At 44.1% G+C, this 15316-nt stretch overlaps 1 protein-coding gene across 1 annotated transcript in view; it reads left to right on the top strand.

The window, feature by feature from the left end:
* RMND5A (required for meiotic nuclear division 5 homolog A) overlaps window positions 1–12144 on the top strand; it is a 32196-nt gene extending 20052 nt beyond the window's left edge. Inside the window, exons 5-9 of the mRNA XM_081884285.1 lie at window positions 1095–1261; window positions 3527–3692; window positions 8086–8188; window positions 9387–9541; window positions 11354–12144. Of these exons, the coding sequence (XP_081740411.1) occupies window positions 1095–1261; window positions 3527–3692; window positions 8086–8188; window positions 9387–9541; window positions 11354–11417 (655 nt within the window). The 3' untranslated portion in view covers window positions 11418–12144. The remainder of the gene's footprint in view (window positions 1–1094; window positions 1262–3526; window positions 3693–8085; window positions 8189–9386; window positions 9542–11353) is intronic.
* Window positions 12145–15316: the final 3172 nt, after the last annotated feature.

Raw genomic sequence — 15316 nt, 5'->3', positions numbered from 1 at the left:
AGTATTAATAAGCTGAATGGAACGTTTAGAACGGCTAATTGCAGGTTATTAGCCAGCGTAATTTTTCATTGGTTCACAAAATACAAGTGGGAAATATTTATTTGTAACTATTGCAAATAAATCTACACAAGTTACTAGTCCATAAAATGTTTTTCTAACTCCTTTCCCCACATGCAAGTCACTTTGGCACATCAGTAGCCGAGAGGTGGGAACCTCATATTCTTCCAGTTTATGGAAACCTCCCTGCCTGGTTGCCTAGAGATAATTCATACCTGGTGGCGCTGTGGGTTAAAGCCTCAGCGCCTAGGACTTGCCGATCGAAAGGTCGGCGGTTCGAATCCCCGCGGCGGGGTGCGCTCCCGTTGTTCGGTCCCAGCGCCTGCCAACCTAGCAGTTCGAAAGCACCTCCGGGTGCAAGTAGATAAATAGGGACCGCTTACCAGCAGGAAGGTAAACGGCATTTCCGTGTGCGGCTCTGGCTCGCCAGAGCAGCGATGTCACGCTGGCCACGTGACCCGGAAGTGTCTCCGGACAGCGCTGGCCCCTGGCCTCTTAAGTGAGATGGGCGCACAACCCCAGAGTCTGTCAAGACTGGCCCGTACGGGCAGGGGTACCTTTACCTTTACCTTTTACGGGAATGTAGGTGAGTGGCTGTTTACAGGCCAGAGGCGGTTCTTTACGATTCTGATCCCAATTGCAACTGATGCCACTCAGCCGCCCTCAGGGTTACTTCCTCCCAGGACCTGTTAAGCCACAACTCCTCTGTAATGATCTGCCAATTTTTAAACTGCAAATTTCAGTGCAAGACAATGAATGACTTCTGTGACCAGAGGGCGAAAAAGTAGTGCTCAAGCCAACCAAACTGAAAAGGAGCTAGTGGTATTAAAAGAACAGTCGTGGTGTTCTGTCTCCAGGTTGACCCCCCCCCGCGCCCCTCCCCCCCATTGATAGTATGTTAAAAGTTCCTACAGGGAAAATGTTATGAACGGACATTGAAACACCCTGAGGGAAAAGGTTGAATTGATAAACCAGTGTTCCTATTAAGGTAAATCTGCTTTTTTTCTTTTTCCCCTTTTTGTTCCATTATATCTTAGGTGGGCTGTATCAAACAGAGAAATGCTTATGGCACAGAACAGCTCTTTAGAATTTAAGCTACACAGATTATATTTTATTAGTTTATTAATGGGCGGAACTACAAACCAGAGAGAAGCACTGCAATACGCTAAAAACTTTCAGCCATTTGCTCTAAACCATCAGAAAGGTAAGCTGCATTAAATTCACCCCAGAGTCCCGCGTTCGTATTTGTACGCTAAGAATGGTGATTGTACTGAATTTACAATGTGTATTTCTTATTTTCATATATTTTGATTATCCTTTTGGGGGGGTTTATCTACTAGCTATAGGCACACTTGGGACGCAGGTGGCGCTGTGGGTTAAACCACAGAGCCTAGGACTTGCTGATCAGAAGGTTGATGGTTCGAATCTCTGCGATGGGGTGAGCTCCCGTTCCTCGGTCCCTGCTCCTGCCAGCCCAGCAGTTCGAAAGCACGTCAAAGTGCGAGTAGTGTGGCTTAGTCATACTGGCTTAGTCATACTGGCCACATGACCCAGAAGCTGTACCCTGGCTCCCTCGGCCAATAAAGTGAGATGAGCGCCACAACCCCAGATTCGGTCACGACTGGACCTAATGGTCAGGGGTCCCTTTAACTTTATAGGCACACTTGTCCATCCCTTCAAAAAGGCAACAATGAGATACAAAAAGCCCTTCCTCAACAGTCTGTATTGTTTATAATATCCTCCCACTGAAATATTTCTGTGGGTCCGAAGAGCTGCTTTAAGCAAGCCAAGAACCACTGGGAATGTCCCCCTGCTCCCCACAAGTTTATTATTGGAACTCTCTTCTGTTTTGGAATCATTTTTTCATGCAACATGACAGAAAGATGCTGTTCAAGAAACACAAGTACAAACGACACTTTGGCGCCCGGATGTTAAGCGGTTGTTTAGATCCCAACCCGGGGGCTCATATTTTTGTGGGGGGGGGGTTGGTATGAACTTGATCACTGCCACCAGGGTGTTCAGGCTTAAAAATATGAAAAGAGTCTTGAAATGTTCATATGAAATAAGGACACAATCCAGCCATTTTTATAGTCCCATATATGCATTTGTTGGGACCCGGGTGGCGCTGTGGGTTAAACCACAGAGCCTAGGAATTGCCGATCAGAAGTTGGCGGTTCGAATCCCCGCGACGGAGTGAGCTCCCGTTGCTTGGTCTCAGCTCCTGCCAACCTAGCAGTTCGAAAGCATGTCAAAGTGCAAGTAGATAAATAGGTACCGCTCTGGCGGGAAGGTAAACGGCATTTCCATGCACTGCTCTGGTTCGCCAGAAGCGGCTTAGTCCTGCTGGCCACATGACCCGGAAGCTGTACGCCGGCTCCCTCGACCAATAAAGCGAGATGAGCACCACAACCCCAGAGTCGGCCACGACTGACCTAATGGTCAGGGGTCCCTTTACCTTATATCCATTTGTTAATTCCTTTTTAAGTAGACTGCGAACTTTTCTGTAAATATAGAAGTCTCTGTGGTTGGTGTTTTCAAAATGGCCATATCATGCCACTGGTTAATTCTGTCTTGGTTCTGATGTGTGTTGAACAGTTACAGCATCAGCTGCCAACGTTTTTGAGCAGAGGGGCACATTGGGAATTTTGAGAAGGTGCTGATGGTACCATTTTTTAATTTTTTAAAAGGCTGCTGCCAATGATGTTTGCCACCTCCAAAAGAGCAAGCCAACTTCATAACCCATAGTTTGAAGTTGCCTTGTTTCAAACAAACCTGCCCCTGGGATTATCCTCAGTGTATTGGGTTCAGGGTGAAACAATAAGTGGTGGTTTATCAAAAATGGAAGCAAAAGCTTCTGAGCTCTTCCTCCTGTCCACACCAGGGGGCAACCTAAACAGCTACCTAGAGAGTTCACAGATTTTTGAATGTAGGTTTGTCCAGTCCATTTTACAAGCACACACTATAAAGCATGGGTAGGCGAACTAAGGCCCGGGATCCGGATGCGGCCCAATCGCCTTCTCAATCCGGCCCATGGAATCTGTATCCTTTTACATGAGTAGAATGTGTCCTTTTATTTAAAATGCATCTCTGGGTTATTTGTGGGGCATAGGAATTCATTCATCCCCCCCCAAAAAAATATAGTCCGGCCCCCCACAAGGTCTGAGGGACGGTGGACCGGCCCCCTGCTGAAAAAGTTTGCTGACCCCTGTTTAAAGGCATAGAACCAGAACCCTTACAAATCAATGGCTTCGTTCAAATGCCATGATAAACTACGGCTGGTTATTTACGGTTGTAAACAATGTGACTTCCTTTCTGAATTGCCAGTTATTATATTCTCATTCATATATTCGCTCCCTCTCTGTATGTATCTTCAGGTTGTGCATATATGTGCTAAGCATACGTTTATTTTTCCTCGACGTATATATAAATAATGGAATATATAAACTACAGCTCTTCTGACTTTCCACAGATATTCAAGTTTTGATGGGAAGCTTAGTGTACCTGAGGCAAGGAATTGAAAATTCTCCGTACGTCCATTTGTTGGATGCAAATCAGTGGGCGGACATCTGCGACATCTTTACAAGGGATGCCTGCGCTCTGCTGGGACTCTCGGTTGAATCGCCTCTTAGCGTTAGGTATGGCTGCTTTCATGCTAGACATATTTTAAAGATTTGGCTATCTAAACCTCACCTAGTTGGCATCTCAGGAATACAGATTTGCCTAAAGTCCTTCCAAGGAGATAGAACTAGAAATATACTTAAGCATAATTATTGTATCATAGAATCATAGAGTTGTAAGAGACCACAAGGGCCATCGAGTCCAACCCCCTGCCAAGCAGGAAACACCCTCATAGCACTCCTGACATATGGTTGTCAAGCCTCTGCTTAAAGACCTCCAAAGAAGGAGACTCCACCACACTCCTTGGCAGCAATTTCCACTGTCGAACAGCTCTTACTGTCAGGAAGTTCTTCCTAATGTTTAGGTGGAATCTTCTTTCTTGTAGTTTGGATCTTGTAGTTTTGTAACTCGCTCTACATGGGGCTGCCCTTGAGACGGACCCAGAAACTCCAGCGGGTGCAGAATGCTGCAGTGAGACTCCTTACAGGGTCTTCGCTGCGAGATCACATTCACCCAGTGCTATACCAGCTGCACTGGCTCCCGGTGGAGTACAGGATCAGGTTTAAGGTGCTGGTTTTAACCTTTAAAGCCATATACGGCCTAGGACCCTCGTACCTACGGGACCGCCTCTCCTGGTATGTCCCACAGAGGAACTTATGATCTTCAAACAAAAACATCTTGGAGGTCCCAGGCCACAGAGAGGTTAGGCTGGCCTCAACCAGAGCCAGGGCTTTTTCAGCTGTGGCTCCGATCTGGTGGAACGCTCTGCCACAAGAGATTAGGGCCCTGTGGGACTTGACATCTTTCCGCAGGGCCTGCAAGAGAGAGCTGTTCTGCCAAGCCTTTGGCCAGGGCACAGCCTGACTCCCTCCTTTGGCAATCTTCACAGAACTCTAGCCCAATGGTTGCCATCAATTTGAGTTGAAGTAATTTTTTAATGAAATGATTTTAGAATGTTGTATTATTTTATTGTTGTTAGCCGTCCTGAGCCCGGCCTTGGCTGGGGAGGGTGGGATATAAATAGATAATTATTATTTATTATTATTATTAATGTGGCGCCTGGAAATGGTTTGCTCCAGGAGTGATTCACATTGAACTTGGTGGACTTTTCTTTCAGACAGGCTGCAGCCTTGAATACAGAGATTTCTTCCACGTACCGTATTTTTCCGTGTATAAGACGCCCCCATGTATAAGACGCCGCCTGTTTTGGGGGAACTCAAATTTAAGAAAATGGGGGGAGATGGCACAGAGTTGTTGAGCTTTCTGTGGGGGGATTACCCAGGGGTGCTGAGCTATTTTTAGGAGGGATTGCCGAAAACCGCTCACCGGCACATGTCGCAAAACCCGTCTCTCGTCTGTCCCCTCACCGGCAGAAGCTGCCAATCGCCCACCAAATTGCCGCAGCGTCAGCCAATCAACACCCGCCATCGATGCAGCAACCAATAACATGCACTCACAGCCACGGGTGCAACCAGTCAAATGTCCACCCTATGCACTACCCATGTCTAAGACGACCCCCACTTTTTAGCATAAGTTTTCAAGAAAAACACCTTGTCTTATACACAGAAAAGTACAGTGTTTCCTTCAATGCTGCTTTCCTTCTCCTTGTATTAGGATAAGCATGCAAATCTTCTTCTACAAATCAGTGACTGTAAATCTATAGGTAGCCTTGGGGAAGCCAATATCCCCCCTTGTCCCCCCTGTCTCCAGTGTTGGGAAGGGAATGGTGATGGCTGGTCTACCTTACGGGGTTGTTGTAAGGTTTGCCGAAATTATAGAATCATAGGATTGGGGGTTGAAAGGGACTCTGATGGTCATTCAGTCCAACCCCCTGCAATGCAGGAATAGCAGCTAAAGCATCCACGACAGATGGTCATCCAGCCTATGCTTAAAAACCGCCAAGGTGAAGGTTAAAAACCTATAAGTAAATGCTATAGGTCAGGGGATGGTGACAGCAGTCACGAAATTAAAAGACGCCTGCTTCTTGGAAGAAAAGCAATGACAAACCTAGACAGCATCTTAAAAAGCAGAGACATCCCCTTGCCAACAAAGGTCCGTGTAGTTAAAGCTATGGTTTTCCCAGTAGTGATGTGTGGAAGTGAGGGCTGGACCATCAAGAAGGCTGATCGCCGAAGAATTGATGCTTTTGAATTATGGTGCTGGAGGAGACTCTTGAGAGTCCCATGGACTGCAAGGAGATCCAACCTATCCATTATTAAGGAAATCAGCCCTGAGTGCCCACTGGAAGGACAGATCCTGAAGCTGAGGCTTCAATACTTTGGCCACCTCATGAGAAGAGAAGACTTCCTGGAAAAGACCCTGATGTTGGGAAAGATGGAGGGCACAAGGAGAAGGGGATGACGGAGGACGAGATGGTTGGACAGTGAGTTTGACCATACTGCGGGAGGCAGGGGAAGACAGGAGTGCCTGGCGTGCTCTGGTCCAGGGGGTCACGAAGAATCGGACACGACTAAACAACATAGGTCAGGGGTGGCCAACTTCGAAGGGACTGCAATCTACTGACAGAATTAAAAACTGGCAGTTATTTATCTACCTCCGTTTTATTGGGGTTCAGGTCAAAGTTATTGAGCTTTTTTAGGGAGGGTGAAAGCCCCATTTTATTGGGGTTCAGGTCAAAGTTGTTGAGCTTTTACATTATTTTGGGGTCAAAGAGAAACAGCAACTACTCACCGAAGGTTGGGGGGGGGGAACAGACTCGGTTTGTTAACTCCGTCTTCCATTCTCCAACAACCAAAACCTCACAGGGATCGACCAGTATATTGCGATCGCCCTGTTGAACATCCCTGCTATAGGTAAAGCCACTTTGAGAGTTTAGAAGGGGAAACGCTACATAATTGTTAATACAAAGAGTTGTGGGAGTAAGACCAGTTTAACTCTGCTTCTGAGTGGACATGCCTGGGATTACTCTATAAAGCTCTCTTGGGCTCAGAGAAGCACCTTTGTGGTTCTTTAGTTCCTGAGTATAGTTAAGCTGCCCTGATAGCTTGACTGAATGGAAAGGCCATAAAATACACAAATAAACCAAATGAAGCAATACTTAAAGGTTGTTAGTAGAGTCTTCCCTTTTTTCTGAACTAAAGTTCTATTTTACTAAACAAGTATGAGATCAGTACAGCATACCCCAAAATAAGAACCAGCACCACCAGGGGGAGTTGTTGCATGGGGAAAAAAATCAGCATTTTTAGAAGTTCATTTTCTCAGTTTAGGAGGAAAACGGCAGTAAGATACATGGGCCGTCGATGCCTTTTAATGTTAAGCATGTCAAATTAACAGAAATAGTACTGGGGTCCAATTCTCTCCATCATGCTCGGAGTTAATTGCTGGACTAAACGAAAACAAGTTGTAACGTGCTTTTCCGGTGGTTTCTAACCAGTGCTATACTTCTAACCAGCGTATACTTCTGGACTATTTCAAAGGCCAGTTTATGGCTTGAGAGGGCTGCCGGCAATCTATATAGATCTGCCTTCACCAGTACTCTTTGCCTAGAAGTGCGAGTTTTTGTGATGCCCAAATAGTCAGCTTATGCAAAGGGAGCTGGAAACCATTGTCACAGAAATGAATTCCGTGATGTTTTCTGACCCAATCCTTGACATCTGCATATACAGTACCATGCGCTCTCTTTGAGGTTATTGGCACTAAAAAGTTGCCCATGTTTCTACATACATGAACTATTGTACATACATATTTCATGTGTCTAGATTCAGGTAGGTAGCCGTATTGGTCTGACGCAGTCGAAATAATTTTAAAAATTAAAAAAATTCTCCAGTAGCCCCTTAGAGACCAACTAAGTTTGTTCTGGGTATAAGCTTTCGTGTGCATGCACAAAATTTGTGTGCATGTATATCTGAAGAAGTGTGGATGCACACGAAAGCTTATACCCAGAACAAACTTAGTTGGTCTCTAGGGTGTTACTGGACATTTAATTTTATATATATATATATATATATATATATATATATATATATATATATATATATATGCAGGTTTTGGTGTCCTCGGGTGTCTTCCCGTGTAAAAGTTGGGGTGTCTAGGCGACGTTTCGACGAGGTCTCACTCGTCATCTTCAGGCTGGTGCTTTCGGCTTCTTGTTGCACCAGCCTGAAGATGACGAGTGAGACCTCGTCGAAACGTCGCCTAGACACCCCAACTTTTACACGGGAAGACACCCGAGGACACCAAAACCTGCATTCCTGTACCCGTGAAAATCTACGAAAGCATATATATATATATATATACACATATATAGTTCATGTGTGTAAATAAGGCATATGTGCTAGGACTTATTCTTCAAAACATGAGCCTATTCCCCCCCCCCACTGTTGAAATTGAAACGTGAAATTATTCCTCTTTAAGGCAATGTTTGACATTAAAATATTGTTCTGTCCCCAGCTTTTCAGCAGGTTGTGTCGCCTTGCCAGCTCTAATTAATATAAAAGCTGTGATTGAACAGAGACAGTGCACTGGAGTTTGGAATCAGAAAGATGAACTACCGGTGAGTAGCTTTGTGTATCCAGTGTCATCCAATTATTGCAACAACTTTGTTCACCGACGAAAGCAAGCTAAGCATTTCTTTCATTATGCAGTGTGGTGATGTTAATTTACTTATGATGAATGTTTTGAGCTCCTGGGAGTAGCTTGCTGATTAATAAATAATAATAATAAAGTATTCCTGTGATGAGACATGTGTGGCGCTGTGGGTTAAACCACAGAGCCCAGGACTTGCCAATCAGAAGATCGGCGGTTCGAATCCCCGCGACAGGGTGAACTCCCGTTGCTTGGTCCCTGCTCCTGCCAACCTAGCAGTTTGAAAGCACGTCAAAGTGCAAGTAGATAAATAGGTACCACTCCGGTGGGAAGGTAAACGGCGTTTCCGTGTGCTGCTCTGGTTCGCCAGAAGCGGCTTAGTCATGCTGGCCACATGACCCGGAAGCTGTATGCCAGTTACCACGGCCAATAAAGCGAGATGAGCGCCGCAAACCCAGAGTTAGACACAACTGGACTTAATGGTCAGGGGTCCCTTTACCTTTACCTATTCCTGTGAGAAGAAGTTTTTCTAAGTTGTTTCTAACCGTGTGATGGAGTCCTTGTAATTCATTTATTTATATCGTGAAATTTATATACCGCTTGATTGTTAAAAAAACACCCCCCCAAAAAGCCCCCACCCCTCAAAAGTGGAACTCTCCGCTACTGCCATGCATCTATGGCGGTGATGGCCAAACTTGGCCCTCTAGCTGTTTTGGGACTACAGTTCCCATCATCCCTGACCACTGGTCCTGTTAGCTAGGGATGATGGGAGTTGTAGTCCCAAAACAGCTGGAGGGCCAAGTTTGGCCATCACGGACTATGATGAAGAACTCTTTTTATACTACTGCGAGACTTCCCTCCAATACTTTATTGGGATTTTAATTGTGGCAGGGCAACATAGAACAGCTATGGATATTTCCCAGTGAAGATGCTCATAGATATTGAGGGTAAGCCATTGATATAAATGAAATTAGAAAAGCTGGTGTGGATTTTAATCCGCCCATTTGGTTGAGTTTCCCCAGCCTCTCTTTTAAAGTATTGTATTTTTTCCTTGATTTTCCTTGTTTTTATCCACTTTTGAGGTTTCTTTCTTTCTTTTTGCGGTCACGCAGTGTATAAATTTTATTGAGTAAACTAGCCGGTGACAATGTTTTGCTTTCGTACAGATCGAAGTGGACCTTGGTAAAAAGTGTTGGTATCATTCAATATTTGCCTGCCCCATCCTTCGTCAGCAAACGACAGACAATAACCCACCCATGAAGTTGGTTTGCGGTCATATTATATCGAGAGATGCTCTAAATAAAATGTTTAACGGCAGCAAGTAAGTACTGTTCTTACTTATTTGAGACTGAATATGCAGTTTGGGAGATGAAATATGGAATGGGCAATATCTGGTTTTCAACTTCACAATATATAACCAGCTAAATATTGCAATAAAGCGGTACCTCAGGTTACATACGCTTCAGGTTACATACGCTTCAGGTTACAGACTCCGCTAACCCAGAAATAGTACTTCGGTTTAAGAACTTTGCTTCAGGATGAGAACAGAAATTGTGCTCTGGCGGTGTGGCGGCAGCAGGAGGCCGCATTAGCTAAAGTGGTGCTTCAGGTTAAGAACAGTTTCAGGTTAAGAATGGACCTCCGGAACGAATTACAGTGGTACGTCTGGTTATGTACTTAATTCGTTCGAGAGGTCCATTCTTAACCTGAAGCACCACTTTAGCTAATGGGGCCTCCTGCTGCCACCGCGCAGCCGACGTGCGATTTCTGTTCTCATCCTGAAGCAAAGTTCTTAACCCGAGGTACTATTTCTGGGTTAGTGGAGTCTGTAACCTGAAGCATATGTAACCTGAAGCGTATGTAACCCGAGGTACCACTGTAAGTACTTAACCCGAGGTACCACTGTATACCGACATATCATGATGTCTGAAATCAGAATGGAACTATGTAGAGGGGAACATGGAATATGACAAAAAATAAATTTGCTACTGAACTTTCATATTTATAATTACAAGATGGTTGGAAGCAAGTTTTACCTCTGGCATCTTTATAAGGTTACGTTACCTGCTTTTAGTAGACCATGGAGACCTTAGATATTGGATAGCTTGAGGAAGATGTTGACCCACATCTGTGTGGCAGTTGTGAGCAAAGCAAATTCCTCGCTAGGGACAAATACCACAACAGGGATATTCAAACCTGACATGCAACCGCGCTTGGGATGCTGTGTACATTTCTGGATGCCTCAGCCTCAAAAAGGATATTCTAGAGCTAGGAGGTTCAGAAAAGGGCAACCAAAGTTATCAAAGGGCAACACCCTAACGAGGAAAGGTTACAACATTTGGAGGTTTTTAAAGTTCAGAATAAAGCGGGGCATTCTAGAAATGTGTAAGACTATGCAGGGAAATTGACTCCCACAAGAAGTGACAATGTCCACCTGCTTGGACCCTTGTACCTACGGGACCGCCTCTCCCGGTATGGCCCAAGGAGGACCTTAAGGTCCATAAATAGCAACACCCTAGAGGTCCTGGGCCCTAAGGAAGTTAGATTAGCCTCAACCAGAGCCAGGGCCTTTTCAACACTGGCTCCAGCCTGGGGGAACATTCTGCCTCATGAGACCAGGACCCTGCAGGATCTGATCTCTTTCTGCAGGGCCTGTAAGACAGAGGTGTTCCGCCTGGCCTTTGGCTTGGAGTCAATTTGATTCCCTCTCCCTCTTTCTTTTTTCCTTTCTCCTCCCATGATGAGGCTGCATTTTAATGTTTTAATGTTGTATTTTAATCTCATTTTTAAAGTTGTATTTCAATCAACTTGCTTTTTTCATTGGTTGTTAGCCGCCCTGAGCCCGGCCTTAGCTGGGGAGGGCGGGGTATAAATAAAATTTATTATTATTAAAGAGAGGAATAGACAAATCCATGACGATCATGTTCTGTCTCCATTGTCAGTCACAGAATACCTCCGAACACCAGGTGCTGGGAGTTACTGAATGTTGCATTTAGGGTTTTTTTGTGAATTTCCCGCGGGCAACCGGTTGGCTATTGTGACGACAGGATACTGAAGTTGGTGGGCCTTTAACCAGCAGGACTTTTCTTTGCTCTTACGTTCTGCAACAAATTAACGTTTTCTTTGTTTTCAGATTAAAATGTCCCTATTGTCCCATGGAACAGAGTCCTGGAGATGCCAAACAGATATTCTTCTGAGGACACAATTCGCTATGTAGTTTTATCTGTGTTTTGGAAGACGGAAGGAGACAAAGGCTCCATTTTATGCTGTACAGGCCGAAGAGGACTCCTGTGTTTTGTATAAGCCTCATGCTCCAGAAATTTTTGCCACATTTAGTGCAGACATACAGATTGGGAAAAAAGCTGCAGAAGTAATATCTGTTTATAGGGCTTCTACTCTTAACCTTGGTCTCCATATCCGATCAAGATACGACACCAGCAGTTGTCATTCAATGCAGGTTTTTGTACTTAATTGTATGGTGACTTCTCTTTTTAAAAGCAGACACCAACCACAAGCATCATATAGGCCTAATATTTGCCCTGCTTTTATCACCCTGTTAGATGAACGTCACCATAAAGAATGTGGGGGGAAAAGTTTTTATTTCCTTAGCGTGTAAATAATTCAAAGAGAACTTTGGAAAAAGGTTTGATAAATTGAATAGTGGTTATAGACATACCTGTATTTCTGTTCTTACTGGTTTATCCCAACCCAAAGCTGTGATATTTTTTTGTTGAGCGTTTTTTTTTTCCTTTCAGCTTTTAAACAGAACTCCAAATGAATGTGCTTATATATATATATAAACTACATGAATATATAACAGAGTTCAAAACCATTTCTGATTTAGAAATCACTTCTGATTTCCTGACTGAGAGCTCTTTGTGTAGCTGCGAGTATTCAATAAATGTAACTCTGGACTGGAAAGAAGCCTTTGTCAATGGATACTTGCTCTCCAGCTTTTTTTAGTCTTATAACCTAAGCTTTGTACTTAACGTCCGTGTCATGTTGCTGTACAGTTTACTAGACATGATAAGCTACATTATTTATAAAGTTATCAGAACCAAATAAACTGTTGACAATGTTCATAGTTGAGATGGGGGAAAGGACATCTTCCAGTAATCGTAAATAACTCTGTGGCCTGTTGATCACAGGATCGGGCTTCCATCCTGTTAGTAACTAATATGTCTTCTGCAGTAAAGAGCATTGTGCTTGTGACTGTGACTGTGCCCTGACAGCTAATATTACTTTTCTTCTTAAATTCGTTACGACAAAGGGTAAATCTAGGCGAGACACTTGACTTAGTTTGACTTTCATCCCTAGAGAATCCTGAGAATTGTAGTCTGGGAGGGGAGCCATCAGGAGGAATGTCTAATGTTTGGAATATTGTTGCCGGCTTACATTGCTTTGGATTCTCCTGGGAAAGCTACACTAGATTAACCAATACACGTTTCTACAGATGCAGATTATATCCGAAGTGAATATTCACTTCTAAGCTGGATGCACTCTGTGACAAATTTCACGTGTGCATTTTGTTACATTGTCCTGCGAAAGGACAAAGGAGCTCCCTGACAGTAGATGAAATAATAGATTTATTTGCTGTGTGGCTTAAAAGCAGGCAAGACCCACCCGTTAGTGAAGGCGAGCCCTTTGCCTCGGGTCCTAGATTGGGAGAGGCAGGGGAACAGTGCTCTGCAACCCATCCATCACTGCTTCCACCCACCTTCAGAGCTGTCTGGCAGGCTGACCATGGCTGCCGCCACTACTATTGGCAAGCCAGCTGCCCTCTCTGGCTCCTTGGCTGATGTCTAGGGCATCCAGGAGAGCTATGCCAATATTTAACAGTGGGGCTATTTGGGTTGCCTATGCTTTGATGCGAGGGTCCTGAAAGCGAGTGCTTTGTGGGTGAGGTAACCCCAGAGAACACCTGCTTCAAGTGTCAGAATTATTACGGTAAAATCTCAGGCAGAATCGCTGCTGCAAAAGCAGTAGCGTTTACAGGTGATCTCCAGGGCTCACTCCAAGGAAGGGCCTTCTGTTCCTTGGAGGAAGGCATGGGCAATGTGAACCCAAAGGGATTTGGGAGTCCCTATATGAAATACTAAGCAGTAGGTGGAGGCAGAGGAGGCCGGTATATGAAGAGGTGGCAGTGCTACATAATCTGCTTTGCTTGGGCGGCACAATGCTTTGTGCTGGGTCCGTTTCAAAGCACCAACAAAGCACCAAACTTTGGTTGGCTGCTAAGATACGAGAAATGCACTAGCGCAATGCACTACACAGAAGAATGTTGAAAAAGATTTTTTATGTGCTTTTGGCTTTGGGCCCTAGCGAAGGGCCAATACCATTGCAGATACATTAAGGCAAGCTCGTTTTACTCACGCAGAAAAAGCAGAGGAAGGAAAAGATGCCACCGTGTTACCTTTTAATAAGCGGCTTCTATCCATATTGCACTTCTAAGGGAAACTGATGAAAATAACGATAGCGGTAATATTTTCTGTGCAGGTTTATAGTCTCAGTGAAATTGCTTTTAACATGGAAGGGAATTGCGTATTTGTGAACCTCAGCATACTAAACACATATGTGTACTCAAAGCGATGTACGACAACTTTGAAAACGGCAGCGTACGGTCTATCCAAGTTGAATTGTGTAATGCAAGAATATTTGCGGACCTACGTACATGTGTATGGGCCATCAATTTCAGTGGAATTTGGGTGTACCTAAGTTGTGCTTACAGCCAACAATATCTGCTTCATCCTTCCCTCCCCAAAGCCCATGTTGGTAGCCTGCCATATACCTAAGACTATAACGACTGACGTCTTCATACCAAAATGTAATGACTGACATGATATTAGTGGACCCCAGGTGATGGTGAGGTTTGCTCTCCCTCAAATCAGCAAAGAGTATGGGTCGTGTGAGATGCTATTGTTCTATGTGATTGCAATAACTCTTTGCCATTTCTTAAGGTGGTTCATCTTGCCAGTATTGGGATCGACTAGAATAGAAAAAATAGTTTTGGCAGAACGCTCGTTTTTATGACTGAGATTCTTCCTGTAAAGGATAGTTTAAGTCTAACCCAACTATCCAAATTTCTTTCCATCTCCTCCCAGGTTCTTACATAATTATCATGAAATAGGTTAATATTCTTTGAAGTTAGCTAGACGGCCAAGTATTTTGCTTTTGGGCAGATTTTCAAACCAAATATTTTTTTTCCAGTTCTTCTTTTTCTTGGTTTGAGATGTTCTTAACCAGTGGTTTGTTTTGTTTTTATTTTATTTTATTTGAATCCAAATTGCTTCCATGTGCTTCTACGTTTCTAATAATTCATGGAAACTCATGAATGAGATGTTTTGGGTTTCCTGCATAGCGTACGCAAATAACCCCTCGTCTACTTGCTCTTTTGTATCCAGTGAGGAGGAGGACATGAGCCTTTTTCTCCTTTCAAGGGTAGCAAATGGCTTCACTTTCGGCGTTTTTGAAAATGAGACTACACAATCACATCTTGTTAACTGTAGGAGAAGCAGAAGTGGCCTTTCACAACCACAACCCTGGCTGGTTTGTGAGAGCTGTAATTTCAGGGCACCATAGTGCAGTTCCTACACCTTTCGTTTATTTTGCCAGCCCAGCCCCCCCCAAAATATTCCCAAGAATAGTAGCCATTACACATAAAGGTTTTATTTTGCAAACATTTCCTCCTTAACTTTGAGGGAGAGCAAAGCCTGAGGGCGTTCATTACAACTGACAGCATATAGAGCAACATGGAGCTGGTAGACTCAAGAAAGCGATCGTGAAAGTGATGCAAATGGGCATGTTAAATGTGTGCAACATGTTCCAGCGAATTGTTGCGTGCTTTTCTAGACACTGTATCACAGATAAAATTCTTTTCTGTGTTCAGCATGGACAACTGAGACTCTTACGGCAGCTCCCTGCTTATCGCGAGAAAGATGTAAAGCATACCCAAATGAATGCATGGGGGTGAGAAATGGGTAGAGCCTTCTAGGCTTAACTATATTTACAGATGATGTATATTGTTACACTGTTACTGGTAATGAGTAAAAAAAAAGTTTGCTAAATTGGGTTTGTTTGATTTCATTGCTTGCACCAT

Source organism: Podarcis melisellensis (genome assembly GCF_964234715.1).
Source record: "Podarcis melisellensis genome assembly, chromosome: 13".
Classification (NCBI taxonomy): domain Eukaryota; kingdom Metazoa; phylum Chordata; class Lepidosauria; order Squamata; family Lacertidae; genus Podarcis; species Podarcis melisellensis.
The sequence above is the reverse complement of the archived record's forward strand: the minus strand, read 5'-3'. Positions and strand labels throughout refer to the sequence as shown.